A 19,989-nucleotide genomic window follows, 5' to 3' on the forward strand; every position below is an offset into this window, starting at 1 on the left:
GAGACACATACACAGCGACACAGACAGAGAGAGAGACACAGACAGAGACAGGGAGAGAGAGAGAGACACAGCGACACAAACAGAGAGAGAGAGAGACACACACAGCAACACAGACCGAGAGAGAAACACAGCGACACAGACAGAGAGAGAGAGAGACACACACAGCGACACAGACCGAGAGAGAGACACAGCGACACAGACAGAGAGAGAGAGAGACACACACAGCGACACAGACAGAGGGAGAGAGACGCAGTGACACAGACAGAGAGAGAGACACAGCGACGCAGACAGAGAGAGAGAGATACACAGCAACACAGACAAAGAGAGAGTGAGAGAGACAGGGAGAGAGAGAGAGACACAGCAACACAGACAGAGAGAGAGAGAGAGACAGGGAGAGAGAGAGAGACACAGCGACACAGAGAGAGAGAGAGAGAGACACAGACAGAGACAGGGAGAGAGAGACACACACACAGCGACACAGACCGAGAGAGAGAGAGACAGACCGAGAGAGAGACGCAGCGACACAGACAGAGATAGAGAGGGAGAGAGAGAGACACACACAGCGACACAGAGAGAGACACACACAGCGACACAGACCAAGAGAGAGACACAGAGAGAGAGACACAGACAGACAGAGAGAGACACACAGCGACATAGACCGAGAGAGAGATGCAGCGACACAGACAGACAGAGAGAGACACACAGAGACACAGACAGAGAGAGAGAAATACACAGCGACACAGACAGAGATGCAGCGACACAGACAGACAGAGAGAGACACACAGAGACACAGACAGAGAGAGACAGCCACACAAACACAGAGAGAGAGAGACACACACAGAGACACAGAGAGAGAGAGAGAGACGCAGCGACACAGAGACACACACACAGCGACACAGACAGAGAGAGACACAGACAGAGAGAGAGAGAGAGACACTGCGTCACAGACACAGAGAGAGACGCAGACAGACAGAGAGAGACACAGACAGGGAGAGAGAGAGACGCAGCGACACAGACAGAGAGAGACACACACAGCGACACAGACAGAGAGAGAGAGAGACACACTGCGTCACAGACACAGAGAGAGATGCAGCGACACATACAGAGAGAGACACAGACAGACAGAGAGAGACACAGACAGGGAGAGAGAGAGAGACGCAGCGACACAGACAGAGAGGGAGAGACACACAGAGCGACACAGAGAGGGGCAGCGACAGAGAGAGAGAGAGAGACTGTGACACAGACAGAGAGAGAGAGACACAGACCGAGAGAGAGAGAGAGAGACACAGTGACACAGACCGAGAGAGAGAGAGACACAGTGACACAGAGCGAGAGAGAGACACAGCAACACAGACACAGACAGAGAGAGAGACAGCAACACACAGAGAGAGAGAGAGAGAGAGAGACACAGCAACACAGAGAGAGAGAGACACACAGCAACGCAGAGAGAGAGAGAGAGAGAGACACACAGCAACACACAGAGAGAGAGAGACACAGTGACAGACAGAGACAGACACAGCGACAGAGAGAGAGAGAGAGACTGCGACACAGACACAGACAGAGAGAGAGAGAGACAGTGACACAGACCGAGAGAGAGACAGCAACACAGAGCGAGAGAGAGAGACACAGTGACACAGAGAGAGAGACACAGCGACACAGACTGAGAGAGAGAGACAGACACAGCGACACTGAGAGAGAGAGACAGACACAGCGACACAGTGACACAGAGAGAGAGACACAGCGACACAGAGAGAGAGACACAGCGACACAGAGAGAGAGAGAGACAGACACAGCGACACAGACAGAGAGAGAGACAGACACAGCGACACAGACAGAGAGAGAGAGACGCAGCGACACAGACCGAGAGAGAGACGCAGCGACACAGACCGAGAGAGAGAGAGACACACACAGCGACACAGAAAGAGACACGCAGCGACACGGACCGAGAGAGAGACGCAGCGACACAGAGAGAAAGAGAGAGACACAGCGACACCGAGAGAGACACACACAGCGACACAGATAGAGAGAGAGACACACACAGCGACACAGAGAGAGAGAGACAAACACAGCGACAGAGAGAGACACACACAGCGACATAGACAGAGAGAGAGACACACAGACAGACAGAGAGAGAGACACACACAGCAATACAGACAGAGAGAGAGAGAGACACACACAGCAACACAGGCCGAGAGACACGCAGCGACACAGACAGAGAGAGAGAGAGAGACAGCAACAGAGAGAGAGAGAGAGACACAGCAACAGAGAGAGAGAGAGAGAGACACAGCGACACAGACAGAGAGAAAGAGAGAGAGACACACAGCGACACAGACAGAGAGAGGGAGACACAGCGACACAGAGAGAGACACACACACAGCGACACAGACCGAGAGACAGAGACGCAGTGACACAGACAGAGAGAGAGAGAGAGACACAGCGACACAGAAAGAGAGACGCAGCAACACAGACCGAGAGAGAGACGCACAGCGACACAGACCGAGAAAGAGAGACACAGCGACACAAAGAGAGAGACGCAGCGACACAGACAAAGAGAGAGACGCAGCGACACAGAGAGAGAGAGAGACAGAGACACAGCGACACAGACACAGAGAGTGAGAGAGACACACAGCGACACATACAGAGAGAGACACAGACAGACAGAGAGAGACACAGACAGGGAGAGAGAGACGCAGCGACACAGACAGAGAGAGAGAGAGAGAGAGACACAGACAGAGAGAGAGACAGAGACAGGGAGAGAGAGCCACACACAGCGACACAGACCGAGAGAGAGACACAGACAGAGAGAGAGGCACAACAGCGACACAGATAGAGGGAGAGAGAGAGAGACGCAGAGACACAGACCGAGAGAGAGAGACACATAGCGACACAGACCGAGAGAGAGAGACACACAGCGACACAGACAGAGAAGGAGAGACACACAGCGACACAGAGAGAGAGAGACACACAGCGACACAGAGAGAGAGAGAGACACAGCGACACAGAGAGAGAGACACACACAGCGACACAGACCGAGAGAGAGACACAGCGACACAGACAGAGAGAGAGAGAGAGACACACACAGCGACACAGAGAGAGAGAGAGAGACACACACAGCGACACAGACAGAGAGACACACTGTGACACAGATAGATAGAGAGACACACAGTGTGTGTGAGAGAGAGAGAGAGAGACACAAAGCGACTCAGACAGAGAGAGAGAAATACACAGCGACACAGACAGAGAGAGAGAGAGAGACACACACAGCAACACAGACCGAGAGAGAGACGCAGCGACACAGACCAAGAGACACACACAGCAACACAGACAGAGAGAGACACACACAGCGACACAGACAGAGATAGAGACACACAGAGCGACACAGACAGAGAGAGAGACACACAGCGACACAGAGAGAGAGAGAGACACAGCGACACAGACTGAGAGAGAGACACAGCGACACAGACAGACAGAGAGAGACACAGACAGAGAGAGAGAGACAGTGACACAGACAGAGAGAGAGAGAGAGACACACAGCAACAGAGAGAGAGAGACACAGCGACCCAGACAGAGAGAGAGAGAGAGAGAGACACAGCGACACAGACTGAGAGAGAGACACAGACAGACAGAGAGAGACGCAGACAGAGAGAGAGAGACAGTGACACAGACAGAGAGAGAGAGAGAGAGACACACAGCAACAGAGAGAGAGAGACACAGCGACCCAGACAGAGAGAGAGAGAGAGAGAGAGACACAGCGACACAGACAGAGAGAGAGAGAGAGAGACACAGCAACACAGACACAGAGAGAGACACACACACAGCGACACAGACAGAGAGAGAGAGAAACAGCGATAGAGAGAGAGAGAGAGACAGACACAGCGACACAGACAGAGAGAGAGAGACACACACAGCGACACAGAGAGGGGCAGCGACAAAGAGAGAGAGACACAGAGAGAGAGAGAGACTGTGACACAGACACAGAGAGAGAGACACAGACCGAGAGAGAGAGAGACACAGTGACACAGACAGAGAGAGAGAGAGAGAGAGAGAGAGACAGAGACAGTGACACGGACCGAGAGAGACTGCAACACAGAGAGAGAGACACACACAGCAACACAGACACAGACAGAGAGAGAGACAGCAACACAGAGAGAGAGAGAGAGAGAGAGACACACAGCAACACACAGAGAGAGAGAGACACAGTGACACAGACAGAGACAGACACAGCGACAGAGAGAGAGAGAGAGAGAGTCTGCGACACAGACACAGACAGAGAGAGAGAGAGACAGCGACACAGACCGAGAGAGAGACAGCAACACAGAGCGAGAGAGAGAGACACAGTGACACAGAGAGAGAGACACAGCGACACAGAAACAGAGAGACACAGCGACACAGACAGAGAGAGAGACAGACACAGCGACACAGACAGACAGAGAGAGAGAGACAGAGACAGAGACACAGCGACGCAGACAGAGAGAGAGACACTGCGACACAGACCGAGAGAGAGAGAGAGAGAGACACAGGGATACAGAGAGAGAGAGAGAGAGAGAGAGACACAGGGATACAGAGAGCGAGAGAGAGAGACACACAGGGATACAGACAGAGAGAGAGAGAGACACACAGCGACACAGACAGAGAGAGAGAGAGACATAGCGACACAGACAGAGAGAGAGAGAGAGAGAGACACAGCGACACAAAGAGAGAGAGACAGCGACACAGACCGAGAGAGAGAAACACAGAGAGAGAGACAGCGACACAGAGAGAGGGAGACAACAACACAGAGAGGTGGGGAGAGAGAGAGAGAGAGACAGCGACACAGACAAACAGAGAGAGAGAGACACAGCGACACAGACAGAGAGAGACACTGCCACACAGACACAGACAGAGAGAGAGAGAGAGAGACACAGCGACACAGAGAGAGAGAGAGAGAGAGACACAGCGACACAGACAGAGAGACAGCGACACAGAGAGAGAGAGAGACACAGCGACACGCAGAGAGAGAGAGGCAGTGACACAGACAGAGAGAGAGACAGCAACACAGAGAGGGGGAGAGAGAGAGAGAGAGAGAGAGAGAGAGACACAGCGACACAGAGAGAGAGAGAGAGAGAGAGAGAGACACAGCGACACAGACCGAGAGAGAGAGAGACAGAGACAGAGAGAGAGAGTCACAGAGACACAGAGAGAGAGAGACACAGTGACACAGACAGACAGAGAGTGAGAGAGAGAGAGAGAGACACAGATACACAGTGACAGAGAGCGACCCACAGTGACACAGACAGAGACAGTGAGATACACAGAGAGAGAGAGACACAGACAGGGAGAGACGCAGAGAGATGAGGGAGAGAGGGGAGAGCGAGATTGTAAAATGATTCGGAGATGCTGGTGTTGGACTGGGGTGTACAAAGTTAAAATTCACACAACACCAGGTTATAGTCCAACAGGTTTAATTGGAAGCACTAGCTTTCGGAGCGACGCTCCTTCATCAGGTGATAGTAGAGGGCTCAATCCTAACACACAGAATTTATAGCAAACATGTACAGTGTGATGTAACTGAAATTATACATTGAAAAATTGATTGTCTGTTAAGTCTTTCATCTGTGCGAATACAGTGATAGTTTCACTTCTTTCATGTGTAAATCACAAAACCTTTTTAAAAAAGTTGCATTCTCGGGTTAGCTGTTAACAATGGTGACAGCTAGACAATATGTTGAAGGTGTTAGCCCCCTGTGTTCTCTGTCTATGACCTGATGTTTAGATTGATTCTAATCTAAAAAGTGAGATAACAGAGTTTTACATAAATTCATGCAGTTTTTGAGCTCAGAGTTCTACATGAATGTATGCAGTTTTTGAGCAAAGTGCAATGTAACTCTGCAAGTACAAATTCACCCCACAAAATATATGTGTGCATGTGGGTCTTTGTCTGTCTGTGTGTGTGTGTCTGTCTGGGGTGGGGGTTGTGGGTGTGAGAAAGTGTGTGTGTGTGTAGTGAGTGCAGAGTGTCTTAAGTCTGTGAGGGGGTGCGTGTGGGAGTGTGTGTGTCTATAAGGGTGTGTGTGGGTGTCTATGTGCGCATCTGTGTGTACCTGTGTCCGTGTGTGTGTGTGTGTGTGTGTGTGTAGGAGTATCTGTGTGTGTGTGTAGTGCAATGGTGATCACCTGTAATGTGACATGAACCCAAGGTCCCGGTTGAGGCCCTCCCTATGGGTACCGAACTTAGCTATCAGCCTCTGCTCGGCCACTTTCCTCTGCTGCCTGTCCTGAAGTCCACCTTGGAGGATGGTCACCTGAAGGTCCAAGGCTGAATGTCCTGGACCATAGAACATAGAAAAATACAGTGCAGTACAGGCCCTTCGGCCCTCGATGTTGCGCCAATCCAAGCCCACCTAACCTACACTAGCCCACTATCCTCCATATGCCTATCCAATGCCCGTTTAAATGCCCATAAAGAGGGAGAGTCCACCACTGCTACTGGCAGGGCATTCCATGAACTTACTTCTCGCTGAATAAAGAACCTACCCCTAACATCTGTCCTATACCTACCCCCCCCCCTTAATTTAAAGCTATGCCCCCTTGTAATAGCTGACTCCATACGTGGAAAAAGATTCTCACTGTCGACCCTATCTAAACCCCTAATCATCTTGTACACCTCTATCAAGTCACCCCTAAACCTTCTTTTCTCCAATGAAAACAACCCCAAGTGCCTCAGCCTTTCCTCATACGATCTTCCTACCATACCAGGCAACATCCTGGTAAACCTCCTCTGCACCCGTTCCAGTGCCTCCACATCCTTCCTATAGTATGGCGACCAAAACTGCACACAATACTCCAGATGTGGCCGCGCCAGAGTCTTATACAACTGCAACATGACCTCAGGGCTCCGGAACTCAATTCCTCTACCAATAAAAGCCAGTACGCCATATGCCTTCTTCACCGCACTATTTACCTGGGTGGCAACTTTCAAAGATCTGTGTACATGGACACCAAGATCCCTCTGCTCATCCACACTACCAAGTATCCGACCGTTAGCCCAGTACCCCATCTTTTTGTTATTCTTCCCAAAGTGAATCACCTCGCACTTAGCTACATTGAACTCCATTTGCCACCTTTCTGCCCAGCTCTGCAACTTATCTATATCCCGCTGTAACCTGACACATCCTTCCTCACTGTCAACATCTCCTCCGACTTTCGTATCATCCGCAAACTTGCTCTCACAACCTTCTAACCCCTCCTCCAGGTCATTTATAAAAATGACAAACAGCAATGGTCCCAAAACAGATCCTTGCGGAACACCGCTAGTGACGGCACTCCAAGATGAACCTTTGCCATCAACTACTACCCTCTGTCTTCTTCCAGCCAGCCAACTCCTAATCCAAACCTCCAACTCACCCACTGAAGTGTTCCCCAACCGGGAGGGAACCCTCCTGTCTGTTGATTGCTGTGCGGTGCCCATTCATCCGTTGTTGTAGCCTTTGCTCGGTTTCCCCAATGTACCATGCCTCCGGGCATCCTTGTCTGCAACGTATAAGATAGACAACGCTGGCTGAGTCACATGAGTACCTGCCATGTACAAGGTGGGAGGTGTTCCCACGCGTAATGGTCGTATCTATGTCCACACTCTGACACGCCTTGCAGTGCCTACCGTGACAGGTTGTATGGAGTTGTCCTGAGAGCTGGGCAGTTTGCTATGAACAATGATCTGTTTGAGGTTTGGCGGTTGTTTAAAGGCAAGTAGTGGAGGTGTGGGGAAGGTCTTGGTGAGGTGCTCATCCTCATTGATAATGTGTTGCAGGTCACGAAGAACATGGCGTGATTTTTCAGCCCCTGGGAAGTACTGAACAACGAAGGGTACCCTGTCAGTTGCAGCACACATCTTTCTCCTGAGGAGGTCATTATGGTTCCTGGCTGTGGTACGTCAGTGTGTTTAATTCTTGGGTGTGTTCTTTGGTCTGATCAGCTGGTAGTTGCCTGGAGTGTTCCTGGTTGTTCAGTTGTTGTTACGACCAAAGAACACACCCGAGAATTAAACACACTGATCAGAACTTTGGATCCAGTCCTTCAGAGTTACCTACGCGCCCTCATCCCACGTACTTCTCGTGTAGGTGACTTCTACTGCCTTCCAAAAGTACACAAAGCCAACACACCGGGACGTCCCATCGTGTGAGAATCTCTCCGGCTATGTTGAAGGCATCTTGAAACCTATTGTACAGGGGATCCCCAGCTTCTGCCGCGACACTACGGATTTCTTACAGAAACTCAGCACCCACGGACCAGTCGAACCAGGAACATTCCTGGTCACAATGGATGTTTCTGCACTCTACACCAGCATCCCCCACAATGATGGCATCACAGCAACAGCCTCAGTACTCAACACCAACAACTGCCAGTCTCCAAACACCATCCTACAACTCATCCGCTTTATCCTCGATCACAACGTCTTCACCTTTGACAACCAGTTCTTCATCCAGACACACGGAACAGCCATGGGGACCAAATATGCACCCAATATGCCAACATTTTTATGCACAGATTCGAACAAGATTTCTTCTCTACGCAGGATCTCCAACCGACATTGTACACCAGGTACATTGACGATATTTTCTTCCTCTGGACCCATGGCAAGGAGTCACTGATAAAACTACAGTGACATCAACAAGTTTCATCCCACCATCAAACTCACCATGGACTACTCTCGACTGTCTGTCTCATTCTTGGACATGTGCGTCTCCATCAATGATGGACACCTCAGCACCACACTCTACCGCAAACCCACAGACAACCTCACAATGCTACACTTCTCCAGCTTCCACCCAAAACATGGACAAGCCCCAAGCGTACACCGGATCTGCTCAGATGAGGAGGAATATGACAGACACCTGGAAGTACACCTGGATATCCTCACAAGAACGGGGTACGATGTTCAACTCATCAACCGCCAGTTCCGACGTGCCACAGCCAGGAACCATAATGACCTCCTCAGGAGAAAGATACGTGCTGCAACTGACAGGGTACCCTTCGTTGTTCAGTACTTCCCAGGGGCTGAAAAATTACGCCATGTTCTTCGTGACCTGCAACACATTATCAATGAGGATGAGCACCTCACCAAGACCTTCCCCACACCTCCACTACTTGCCTTTAAACAATCGCCAAACCTCAAACAGATCATTGTTCATAGCAAACTGCCTGGCTCTCAGGACAACTCCATACAACCCTGTCACGGTAGGCACTGCAAGACGTGTCAGGGTGTGGACATAGATACCACTATTACGCGTGGGAACACCTCCCACCGTGTACATGGCAGGTACTCATGTGACTCAGCCAGCGTTGTCTATCTTATACGTTGCAGGCAGGGATGCCCGGAGGCATGGTACATTGGGGAAACCGAGCAAAGGCTACGACAACGGATGAATGGGCACCGCACAACAATCAACAGACAGGAGGGTTCCCTCCCGGTTGGGGAACACTTCAGTGGTCCAGGACATTCAGCCTTGGACCTTCGGGTGACCATCCTCCAAGGTGGACTTTGGAACAGGCAGCAGAGGAAAGTGGCCGAGCAGAGGCTGATAGCTAAATTCGGTACCCATAGGGAGGGCCTCAACCGGGACCTTGGATTCATGTCACATTACAGGTGACAACCATTGCACTACACACACACACAGATAGTCCTACACACACACACACACACACTCTCACATGCACACGGACACAGGTACACACAGACTTGCACACAGACAGACAGACAGACAGACACACACACACACACACACACACACTCACTCACTCACTCACTCACTCACTCACTCACTCACTCACTCACTCACTCACTCACACATACACCCCCTCACAGACTTAAGACACTCTGCACTCACTACACACACACACATACACTTTCTCACACTCACAACCCCCAACCCAGACAGACACACAGACAGACAGACAGACAGACAAAGACCTACATGCACACATATATTTTGTGGGGTGAATTTGTACTTGCAGAGTTACATTCCACGTTGCTCAAAAACTGCATACATTCATGTAGAACTCTGTTATCTCTCTTTTTAGATTAGAATCAATCTAAACATCATGGCATAGACAAAGAACACAGGGGGCTAACACCTTCAACATATTGTCTAGCTATCACCATTGTTAACAGCTAACCCGAGAATGCAACTTTTTAAAAAAAGGGTTTTGTGATTTACACATGAAAGAAGTGAAACTATCACTGTATTCTAACAGATGAAAGGCTTAACAGACAATCAATTTTTCAATGTATAATTTCAGTTACATCACACTGCAAATTTTTGCTATAAATTCTGTGTTATGATCGAGCCCTCCACAATCACCTGATGAAGGAGCGGCGCTCCGAAAGCTAGTGTGCTTCCAATTAAACCTGTTGGACTATAACCTGGTGTTGTGTGATTTTTGAGATTGTAAAATGTAGGTTCCTGCTTGACTTTAAGCTGTCTGGGGGAAGCCAGAGATAATTAGCTGCTGCTTTACTAATTGACTTGTGAACACGTTGGCCGCTACGACACCAGCCTGGACTGGCAGTGCCAAGGGAACAGTGAGCTCAGCTCCTAACTTCACCCGTCTTGCTGTGGAGCTGAGCACGATATCAGCTCCCATCTCTGGTTTTTTGGAGGCTTCCAAGTAATTGCAATTAAGGCAGTGACCCCTGGAGAGGCATGAGCGTTTTACATCAGAGACTGTGACTGGAGCCCTGGATGTTTGTATGCCATGTTCTGAGCTGGCAAGTTTGAATTGTCGCATTTGGATGGATTGGTCAGTGACATTGCCGGGGGGGGGGGGGGGGGGGCGGTTCCCTCTTCCTGAAAATGCCTTCCTTGTGGTTTTGAAACGGAATTTTCCCCACCCTCGCTTCGCTGTTGGCGACCTGAGCGTCTTAACCCCTCGTCTTAACTTCTCCTGATTGGCCGGCTTAGCGGTGGGAGGAATTGTGGGTAAATCTCCACACCGCCGTCTTTAAATCGGCAACTCACGAAGAAATCTCCCGGACAACCAAGTGCTGAAACGATGATTTAAACTTTATTGCACGTAGCGATCAAAATAATGGTGGAGCAGGCTCGAAGGGCCGAATGGCTGCCTCACGGGGTGTGGGGGGGGGGAGTGGCAAATGGGATGTTTGTCCCACACAGGGCCTGGTGCTGCAGCAGCATGGCGGCCATGACAGTATGACACTCCCTCAATCCTGGGAGGGTTAGCCTCGGCACTTCTTTTGTGGCAGTCACATACCAACTTGCTCTCGCCCCCTGGCTCCTTCCCTCTTCCCCCCCCCGCCCACCTTTCCTCCAACCCCCGCTCTGTTTACCTTCAACCTACGTGCCGAGAAATTGCCGTGTCTCCTACCATCCATTCTGTCCATATAATGTCTCTTGGGTCATTCCCACCCCGCCCTGCCAATCCTTCCACATTCAAGTGAAAACAAACCGAGTTTGTCCAGTCTCCTCGCAGCTACAGCTGTCCACACCAGGCCAGATCCTGGCTTCTGAGCCCTCTCCAAAGCCTCCCCGTCCTCCTGGTAGCGTGGCGACTAGAGCTGTCCACGGTATTCCAAACGTGGCCTCACGAGAGTCGGAAACCCGCTGCAACGTGTTTTTATAAAGGCCGTGCGTCTTCCTGATCACCACCTCCAGATCGTGTTTCCACTTTCAGGGAACTGTGGACCTGCACGCCTCGATCGCGTTGACACGATGAAGGGTTCTGCTGTGTACTGTGTACATCCCTCCTGCGTTAGATCTCCCAGAATGCGCCCCCCCCCCCCGCTCCGTTTCTCCGGATTAAACTCCCACCTGCCATTTCTCTGCTCCTCTCTCCAGCCTGTCTATATCTTGGTGTTATCCCCCGAAAACTCTTCCCACTGCCGGCAGCTCCCGCCACCCCAATCTTTGCATCATCTGCGAACTTCCTAATCAAGCCACCTACGTTCTCCTGCTAATCGTTGATACGTATTACAAGGCAGTGGGAGTCCCGGCGCTGATCCCTGCGGAACCCTAACTAGGCCCAGAGCTCCGGTCACGACCGCACCCTTCCACCCTTACTCTCTGCCTTCTGTGGCACAGCCAGCTCCCCATGCGACCTCACCTTCTGTGTGACCCAGCCATGAGGAACCTCGTCAAAGGCCTTGCTGAAGTCCACGTGGACAGTATCTGACTGCTCTGCCCTCAGCAGCTATTAAAAAAACTCAAATCACGTTTGTGAGACGCTGCACAAAGCCACATTGCCCATCGCTAATAAGTTCAGACGTTTCCGAGTGTGAGTAAATCCCAATCCGCGAGAATCTTCTCCAGTAATTTCCCTACCAACAAGGTAAGGCCCACCGGCCTGTAACTTCCAGGATTGTCCCTGTTTCCCTCCATAACTAAAGCAATGACATTGGCTATACTCCAGAGGAGACATCGATTACATACAAAGGCCCAGGAATTTCCTCAGCTCCCTCTCTCCCCTGCATTCTGGGATCGATCCTGACAGGTCCTGGGGGCTTGTCTCGCTTTACCAACGCCCAGCGCCGCCTCCTTTTCCCAGAATATCAACCGTGCGAGACGCACGGCCGCTGTCGAGATCGAGACTGAAACAAATCGACTAACCCCGCAGCTGTGTCCCATCTTTGAGCACCTGACTTCGACAGGACGGGGGAAGGGAGGACCAGAAATGAACCCTGGTTTCCCCCATTCCCCCCAGGGGAGGCCATTCAGCCCATTCCTGCCTGCGCCGGCTCGTCGTTTTCCACATTCCTTCCACTAATTGGCTCTGTTAGGACAAACTCTCTTCGTGCTGAGGTACTTTAGTGACTGAGGAGAATAAACTTAATCTGTTGATTTGGATGAGGAACTTTAAATTGTGTCGTTTTACCAATTAGTTTTATGCTGTTTCTGCGAGAAGTTTTGATGTAAGGCGGGGTCTGATCTCTTCAGGGTGAAGGAACATGTCCAGGCATTAACCTTGGGGGACAATACTCCCATAATGCATCTTCCATCACCCCACCCTGCCCCAATCAACATGGCTGCCTCTGAGTATTTGTACGCAGGTTAGCTGCCGGGTTTCCCACGGTGTACTCACACCTAACGCTACCTCACTGGGAAGTTGTGCTCGCCACTGAATTGACTCAATGAAGATGGTCTCCTTTCACAGACCTGTATCCCTGGCCTCGGTCAAGCACGGAACCACCTCGATTATCCGAACGAGACGGTAACTGAGAACTCGGATGACGGATTGTTCGGATAACGGCTGGCGTTTTTACGGGAGCTTGAGAACCTTGCTCGGATAATCCGGAGTTTGGATAACTGATGTTCGGATGACCGGGGTTCGCCGTAGTAGTACACGGTTGCAGTTTCAGGAATGCCGTGTTGACCCATCCTCCCTCTCTGCAGCACCCCACCCCCCCCCCCGCCTCCCCAAAGTGAGCTCTGGCCGGGGGATGTAGTTCTGAGCAGAGTGAGAGAGAGCTTCACAGCAGTTACATTTGGGTAGCCGCCCGCCACTTTGAAACCCCTCAGAGCTCTGCGTCAGCCATTCTGCTCACCGCCCCCTCCCGTCCTGAGGAAGTGGTGGATGCAGGCACGGTTACATTTATCTGGATAACTACGCCAATGGGAAAGGTTTGGGAGGGCTATGGGCCAGGAGCAGGCAGCCAGGACTAGCTGAGTTTGGGATAATGGTTGGGCCGAAGGGTCTGTTTCCGTGCTGGCTGACTCCTGTGAGTGTCGTTGCAGGTGGTTCTCCATTTCATGGTGGGCTCCCCCAGCGCAGCAGTCAGTCAGGACCTGGCTCAGCTCCTCATCCAGGCCGGATTGATGAAGAGGTAAGTGACTGCGTTAGCCACAGCCGCCGCAGCAACTCGGCACCCCCCTCTCCCTGCATCCCGCTGTGCCATCTGCTCCCATCGCAGCAGTAACAGTGCCAGCCGGCCTGACAGGGGAACACCAGCCTGGGCAAGGCTGCACCTTAAACCAGGAGCTTCCTTGTGTGTCTGTGTGTCTCTCTCTCTCTCTCTCTCTCTCTTCCCCCCCCCCCCCCACTTTCTACCTGACACAGTGGTGATCTCTCACAGTGACAGGCAGCAAGGCACAGACATCCTGCCCTGTTTCCAACGCTATCACTGATTCACTCCCTCTCTCGTGCTCTCTCTCATTCTCTTTTTCTCTCTTCTTTCTTTCTCTCTTTCTCTTTCTCTCTCTCTTTCTTTGTGTGTCTCTCTCTCTTCACCCCCACTCTCTTCTCCTCCCTCTCTCTTCTCCTCCATCTCTCTGTCCTCTCTCTCTCTCTCTCTCCCCCTCCCTCCTCCTGTGTTTCTCTCTTTCCTTCTCTCTCTCCCCCTCCCCTTCCCCTGTCTCTCTCTCTCTCTCCCCCACTTCACCTGTGTCTCTCTTTCTTTCTCTCTCTCTCCCCCTCCCTTTCCTCTGTGTGTGTGTGTGTGTGTGTGTGTGTGTCTCTCTCTCTCTCTCTCCCCCCCCTCCCCTTCACCTGTGTCTCTCTTTCTTTCTCTCTCTCCCCCTCTCCCCTTCACCTGTGTAATTCTCTCTCTCTCTCTCTCCCCCCCCTTCACCTGTGTCTCTCTTCCCTTCTCTCTCTCTCCCCCTCCCTTTCCTCTGTGTGTGTGTGTGTGTGTGTGTATGTGTGTCTCTCTCTCTCTCTCCCCCCCCTCCCCTTCACCTGTGTCTCTCTTTCTTTCTCTCTCTCCCCCCTCCCCTGTGTGTGTGTCTCTCTCTCTCTCTCTCTCTCTCTCTGTCTCTCTCTCTCTGTCTCTCTCTCTCTCTGTCTCTCACCTGACCACCACTGTTACCCTGGTTTTGTGAGGGCAGTGCCTGAGAGTTGTGTCATTGTCAGAGCTGACAATTTCCCCTGGTGCCTCTCTTTGGACGGTCGTTACTCTGGGTCCAGAGGCAATCGAACTACCCGTCTGCCTTTACGTCGTGACTCTGCGGTGGTCTGTGTCCTGACTAACAGGCCAGGACTCCCTCTGGGTCAGGCACTGTCCTTTCTCCACTCTGGGAACCATTTGTACGTTCTGTTCACTCACTAAGTCAGCGAGAATGTGCAGACCAGAGGTGAGCTTGAGGTTACCAGGTGTTGAAGTAGTGGTGGTGGGGAGTGATTTAATGTGCACGTGTGTGAGGATGCAGGGACAGTGCAGTCCTGGTCCCAGGACACCAGCTGAGAGCAGCTCCTGAGACCTTACTGGGGCGTGACCAGCAGCTGTGAGTTGGCAGACAGGGAGATGCAGGAGAGCAGACATTTATCACCGCTGTCAAAAACAGCTGACCCGGCCTCCAGTTCCACTCGCTGTCCCTGTGTAGCAGACCCACAGCACACGGCAGGCCAGCTCTCTGTCACAGGCCCTGCACTGGGCTGAGCAACCACCTCCCAGCCACTCACCCACCATCACCTGCTGTCCCTACTCCTGCCCCTGCTGAGGGGGTATCACCGACTATACACTGTCCCCCATCACACACTCCCAGGACAGGGACAGCACGGGGTTAGATACAGAGTAAAGCTCTCTCTACACTGTCCCCATCACACACTCCCAGGGCAGGGACAGCACGGGGTTAGTGACAGAGTAAAGCTCCCTCTACACTGTCCCCCATCACACACTCCCAGGACAGGGACAGCATGGGGTTAGATACAGAGTAAAGCGCTCTCTACACTGTCCCCATCACACACTCCCAGGGCAGGGACAGCACAGGGTTAGATACAGAGTAAAGCTCTCTCTACACTGTCCCCCATCAAACACTCCCAGGACAGGGACAGCATGGGGTTAGATACAGAGTAAAGCTCGCTCTACACTGTCCCCCATCACACACTCCCAGGACAGGGACAGCATGGGGTTAGATACAGAGTAAAGCTCCCTCTACACTGTCCCCCATCACACACTCCCAGGGCAGGGACAGCATGGGGTTAGTGACAGAGTAAAGCTCCCTCTACACTGTCCCCCATCACACACTCCCAGGGCAGGGACAGCACGGGGTTAGATACAGAGTAAAAGCTCCCTCTACACTGTCCCCCATCACACACTCTCAGGACAGGGATAGCACGGGGTTAGATACAGAGTAAAGCTCCCTCTACACTGTCCCCATCACACACTCCCAGGGCAGGGACAGCACAGGGTTAGATACAGAGTAAAGCTCTCTCTACACTGTCCCCCATCAAACACTCTCAGGACAGGGACAGCACGGGGTTAGATACAGAGTAAAGCTCTCTCTACACTGTCCCCCATCACACACTCCCAGGACAGGGACAGCATGGGGTTAGATACAGAGTAAAGCTCCCTCTACACTGTCCCCCATCACACACTCCAGGGCAGGGACAGCATGGGGTTAGTGACAGAGTAAAGCTCCCCTCTACACTGTCCCCCATCACACACTCCCAGGGCAGGGACAGCACGGGGTTAGATACAGAGTAAAGCTCCCTCTACACTGTCCCCCATCACACACTCTCAGGACAGGGATAGCACGGGGTTAGATACAGAGTAAAGCTCCCTCTACACTGTCCCCATCACACACTCCCAGGGCAGGGACAGCACAGGGTTAGATACAGAGTAAAGCTCTCTCTACACTGTCCCCCATCAAACACTCTCAGGACAGGGACAGCACGGGGTAGATACAGAGTAAAGCTCCCTCTACACTGTCCCCATCACACACTCCAGGGCAGGGACAGCACAGGGTTAGATACAGAGTAAAGCTCTCTCTACACTGTCCCCCATCAAACACTCCCAGGACAGGGACAGCACGGGGTTAGATACAGAGTAAATCTCCCTCTACACTGTCCCCCATCAAACACTCCCAGGACAGGGACAGCACGGGGTTAGATACAGAGTAAAGCTCCCTCTACACTGTCCCCCATCAAACACTCCCAGGACAGGGACAGCATGGGGTTAGATACAGAGTAAAGCTCTCTCTACACTGTCCCCCATCAAACACTCCCAGGACAGGGACAGCATGGGGTTAGATACAGAGTAAAGCTCCCTCTACACTGTCCCCATCAAACAGAGTAAAGCTCCCTCTGCACCCCATCTTCTTCCTGCCTCTGATTGTAAGTGTGAAAGATGGTAAGGATAGCGAATGTCCATTGGCTGTGTAACTCCGGTTGCTGAATTGCTGGGGCTGATCACAATGTTGTAGTGATTGGCTGTGCCCGGTGAGTTACCTGTCGGTTTGTGTTGGCTCACCTTCCCCCTTCCCTCCTCTCGCAGTGAGGCATCGGAGGCTCCCTGCATCACCTCAGCCGGCTTCCAGTTTCTGCTGCTCGACACCTCCTCCCAGCTCTGGTACTTCATGCTGCAGTACCTTCAGACCGCTGAGGTAAGGACCAAACTCTGGGGCGGGAGGGGCCGTCCGTCTCCCAGCGTCGCTGCCTCAGGGGCTGCCGCTGTTTCTTACCTCTGAAGCGGTGAGGTTCGGAGTTTCAGGACGTGAGAGGCAAGAGTAGGCCGCCTGGGCCCTTTGAGCCTGCCTCTTGCCATTCACTCACATCATGGCTGACCTTATTGTGGCTGCAGCTCCTCTTGCCCGCCCTCTCTCTCCCCGTCGCTATCTGTCCCTTTGCTGTGCAGAACAATATCAACCTGAGCTTTAAAAAACGTTCACTGAAGTCGCGTCAACTCCTTCCCTGGCGAGGCCGTGATCCCCCTCATCTTGAGGCCGTGCCCTCTTGTCCTAGTCTCACCCGCTGGGGTAACATCCTCTCCCCTTTCTATCTTATCCATCCAAGTCATCATTTTAATTTGTTTCTCTAAGATCACGGGCGGCACGGTGGCACAGTGGTTAGCACTGCTGCCTCACAGCGCCAGAGACCTGGGTTCAATTCCCGCCTCAGGCGACTGACTGTGTGGAGTTTGCACGACCTCCCCGTGTCTGCGTGGGTTTCCTCCGGGTGCTCCGGTTTCCTCCCACAGTCCAAAGATGTGCAGGTGAATTGGCCATGCTAAATTGCCCGTAGTGTTAGGTAAGGGGTAAATGTAGGGGTATGGGTGGGTTGCGCTTCGGCGGGTCGGTGTGGACTTGTTGGGCCGAAGGGCCTGTTTCCACACTGTAATGTAATGCGATCTCCCCCTCCCAGTTTTTCTGAATTGAGTTCCCTCTGCCTGTTCCATCCCTTTGCCATCTCTCAGGTGAGATGTTAGACTGGTGCCCCCTCGCCTTCCCGCTTGGCGAAACCCAACAACCGGCCGAGAGGGTGGGTGCTGCACTTGGCCCAATGCTCCCAGAAGCCTCTAGCGGCACGAGTGTGACCGATGTCGGCTCTCTGTGAGTGGTCATGTCTCACTCAGTCTGTGCTCGGAGGCAGGGAGCAGAGGTCCGCCAGAGAAACCCCACCAGCCTCCGCGCAGAGAGAGAGAGAGAGAGCACAGGTTGGCGTTTCAAGGCCTGGCGACGGTGTTGGGGAACCGGTGACCGAAACCAGGGGCTCTTCGGCCTTCCCTCTATCGGACTGGAGGGAACGTGGATGTCGGGTGTGCTGCCGGAATCCCCTCGCGTTAGGAGAGAGCCAGGGCTGCGGGTCACCAGGGATTCAGGGTCGATCATGGAGTGTGACTCTGTAGAGAGCACAGCGGGGTCAGGCAGCGTGCCGACTTTCCTGCTCCTTGGATGCTGCCTGACCTGCCAGGCCTTTCCAGTGCCACACTTTATTGGCGCCCCTTGGGTTCACTCTGGGAGCTGGACAGGAAACACAGCACGGGCATGGTGAGGCGGACAGCCCGGCAGTGACAGGAAGTCTGACTTCGGTGTTTCTCACTGATCTCTCTCTCTCTGTCCCGCTCTCTCTTTCTGTCTCTGTGTCTCTCTCTCTGTCTCTCTATCTGTCTTTCTCTCTCTCTGTCTCTGTCGCTCTCTGTCTGTCTGTCTCTCTCTCTCTCTCTGTCTCTCTCACTCTCTGACTCTCTCTCTCTACCTCTCTCTCTCTCTCTCTCTCCCCCTCTGTCCCGCTCTCTTTCTGTCTCTGTGTGTCTCTCTCTGTCTCTCTATCTGTCTTTCTCTCTCTCTCTCTCTCTGTCGCTCTCTCTCTGTCTCTGTCGCTCTCTGCCTCCGTCTCTCTCTGCCTCTGTCTCTCTCTGTCTCTCTCTCTGACTCTCTCTCTGTCTCTCTCTCTCTCTCTCTGCATCTGTCTCTCTGCATCTGTCTCTCTGTCTCTCTCTCTCTCTGTCTCTCTCTCTCTCTCTCTCTCTGTCTCTGTGTCTATCTGTCTCTGTTTCTGTCTCTCTGTCTCTCTCTGTCTCTCTCTCTCTCTCTGTCTCTCTCTCTCTCTCTCTGTCTCTCTCTATCTGTCGCTCTCTGTCTGTCTCTCTCTGTCTGTCTCTCTCTTTCTGTCTCTCTTCCTGTCTCTCTGTCTCTCTCTCACTCACTCTCTGACTATCTCTCTGTCTCTGTCTCTCTCTCTCTCTCTTACCCCACCCCCCATCCTCTTCCCCCACAGTCTCGCAACATGGACCTGGTTGAGATCCTGTCCTTTGTGTTCCAGCTCAGCTTCTCCACACTGGGCAAGTGAGAGCGAGGGAGAGAGAAATGCTGCCTGCACCCACGACATCCGGGAGTTGGAAGCTGACAGAACCATCTGGGACGGAGTCAGCTCTTCCACCTCTGAACAGCGGCAGCAAGTGTCAGGGGCAACCCAGGCTAACGCTGTGGGGAGGGAGAGCTGCCCCCAGTGGCCAGCAGCATCTTTCAGGGTGGGGCTTTCGACTCTCCGGCCCCGTCTACCTTGTGGGGTAGATGTAAATGATCCCGCAGCTTAATTTCAAACATTATAATATGACAAAGCGGGGTGGGGTGGGGGGGGGGGGGGGGGGGGGGCAGGTACACAGTTCCTTGCCAGTGCAGACAGGCTAATGAAGAAGGTGTTTAGCCCTTATTGGTCAGTACATTGAGTACAGGAGTTGGATGCGATTAGTTCCCTGAACAGTGTGGATTCACAGACCCTCCGAAGAGTAACCCACCCCAGACCCATCTCCCCCTGACTAATGCACCTACCATTACAGGGTAA

At 52.5% G+C, this 19,989-nt stretch overlaps 1 protein-coding gene across 1 annotated transcript in view; it reads left to right on the forward strand.

The window, feature by feature from the left end:
* Positions 1 to 19,494, forward strand: part of gtf2h4 (general transcription factor IIH, polypeptide 4) — a 91,142-nt gene extending 71,648 nt beyond the window's left edge. Inside the window, exons 6-8 of the mRNA XM_087978962.1 lie at positions 13,725 to 13,813; positions 17,201 to 17,309; positions 19,423 to 19,494. Of these exons, the coding sequence (XP_087835088.1) occupies positions 13,725 to 13,813; positions 17,201 to 17,309; positions 19,423 to 19,494 (270 nt within the window). The remainder of the gene's footprint in view (positions 1 to 13,724; positions 13,814 to 17,200; positions 17,310 to 19,422) is intronic.
* Positions 19,495 to 19,989: the final 495 nt, after the last annotated feature.

This window comes from Chiloscyllium plagiosum, unplaced genomic scaffold (genome assembly GCF_037043375.1).
Source record: "Chiloscyllium plagiosum isolate Xiang-an unplaced genomic scaffold, Cpla_swu_hap1 HiC_scaffold_35, whole genome shotgun sequence".
NCBI classification, from domain to species: Eukaryota; Metazoa; Chordata; class Chondrichthyes; order Orectolobiformes; family Hemiscylliidae; genus Chiloscyllium; species Chiloscyllium plagiosum.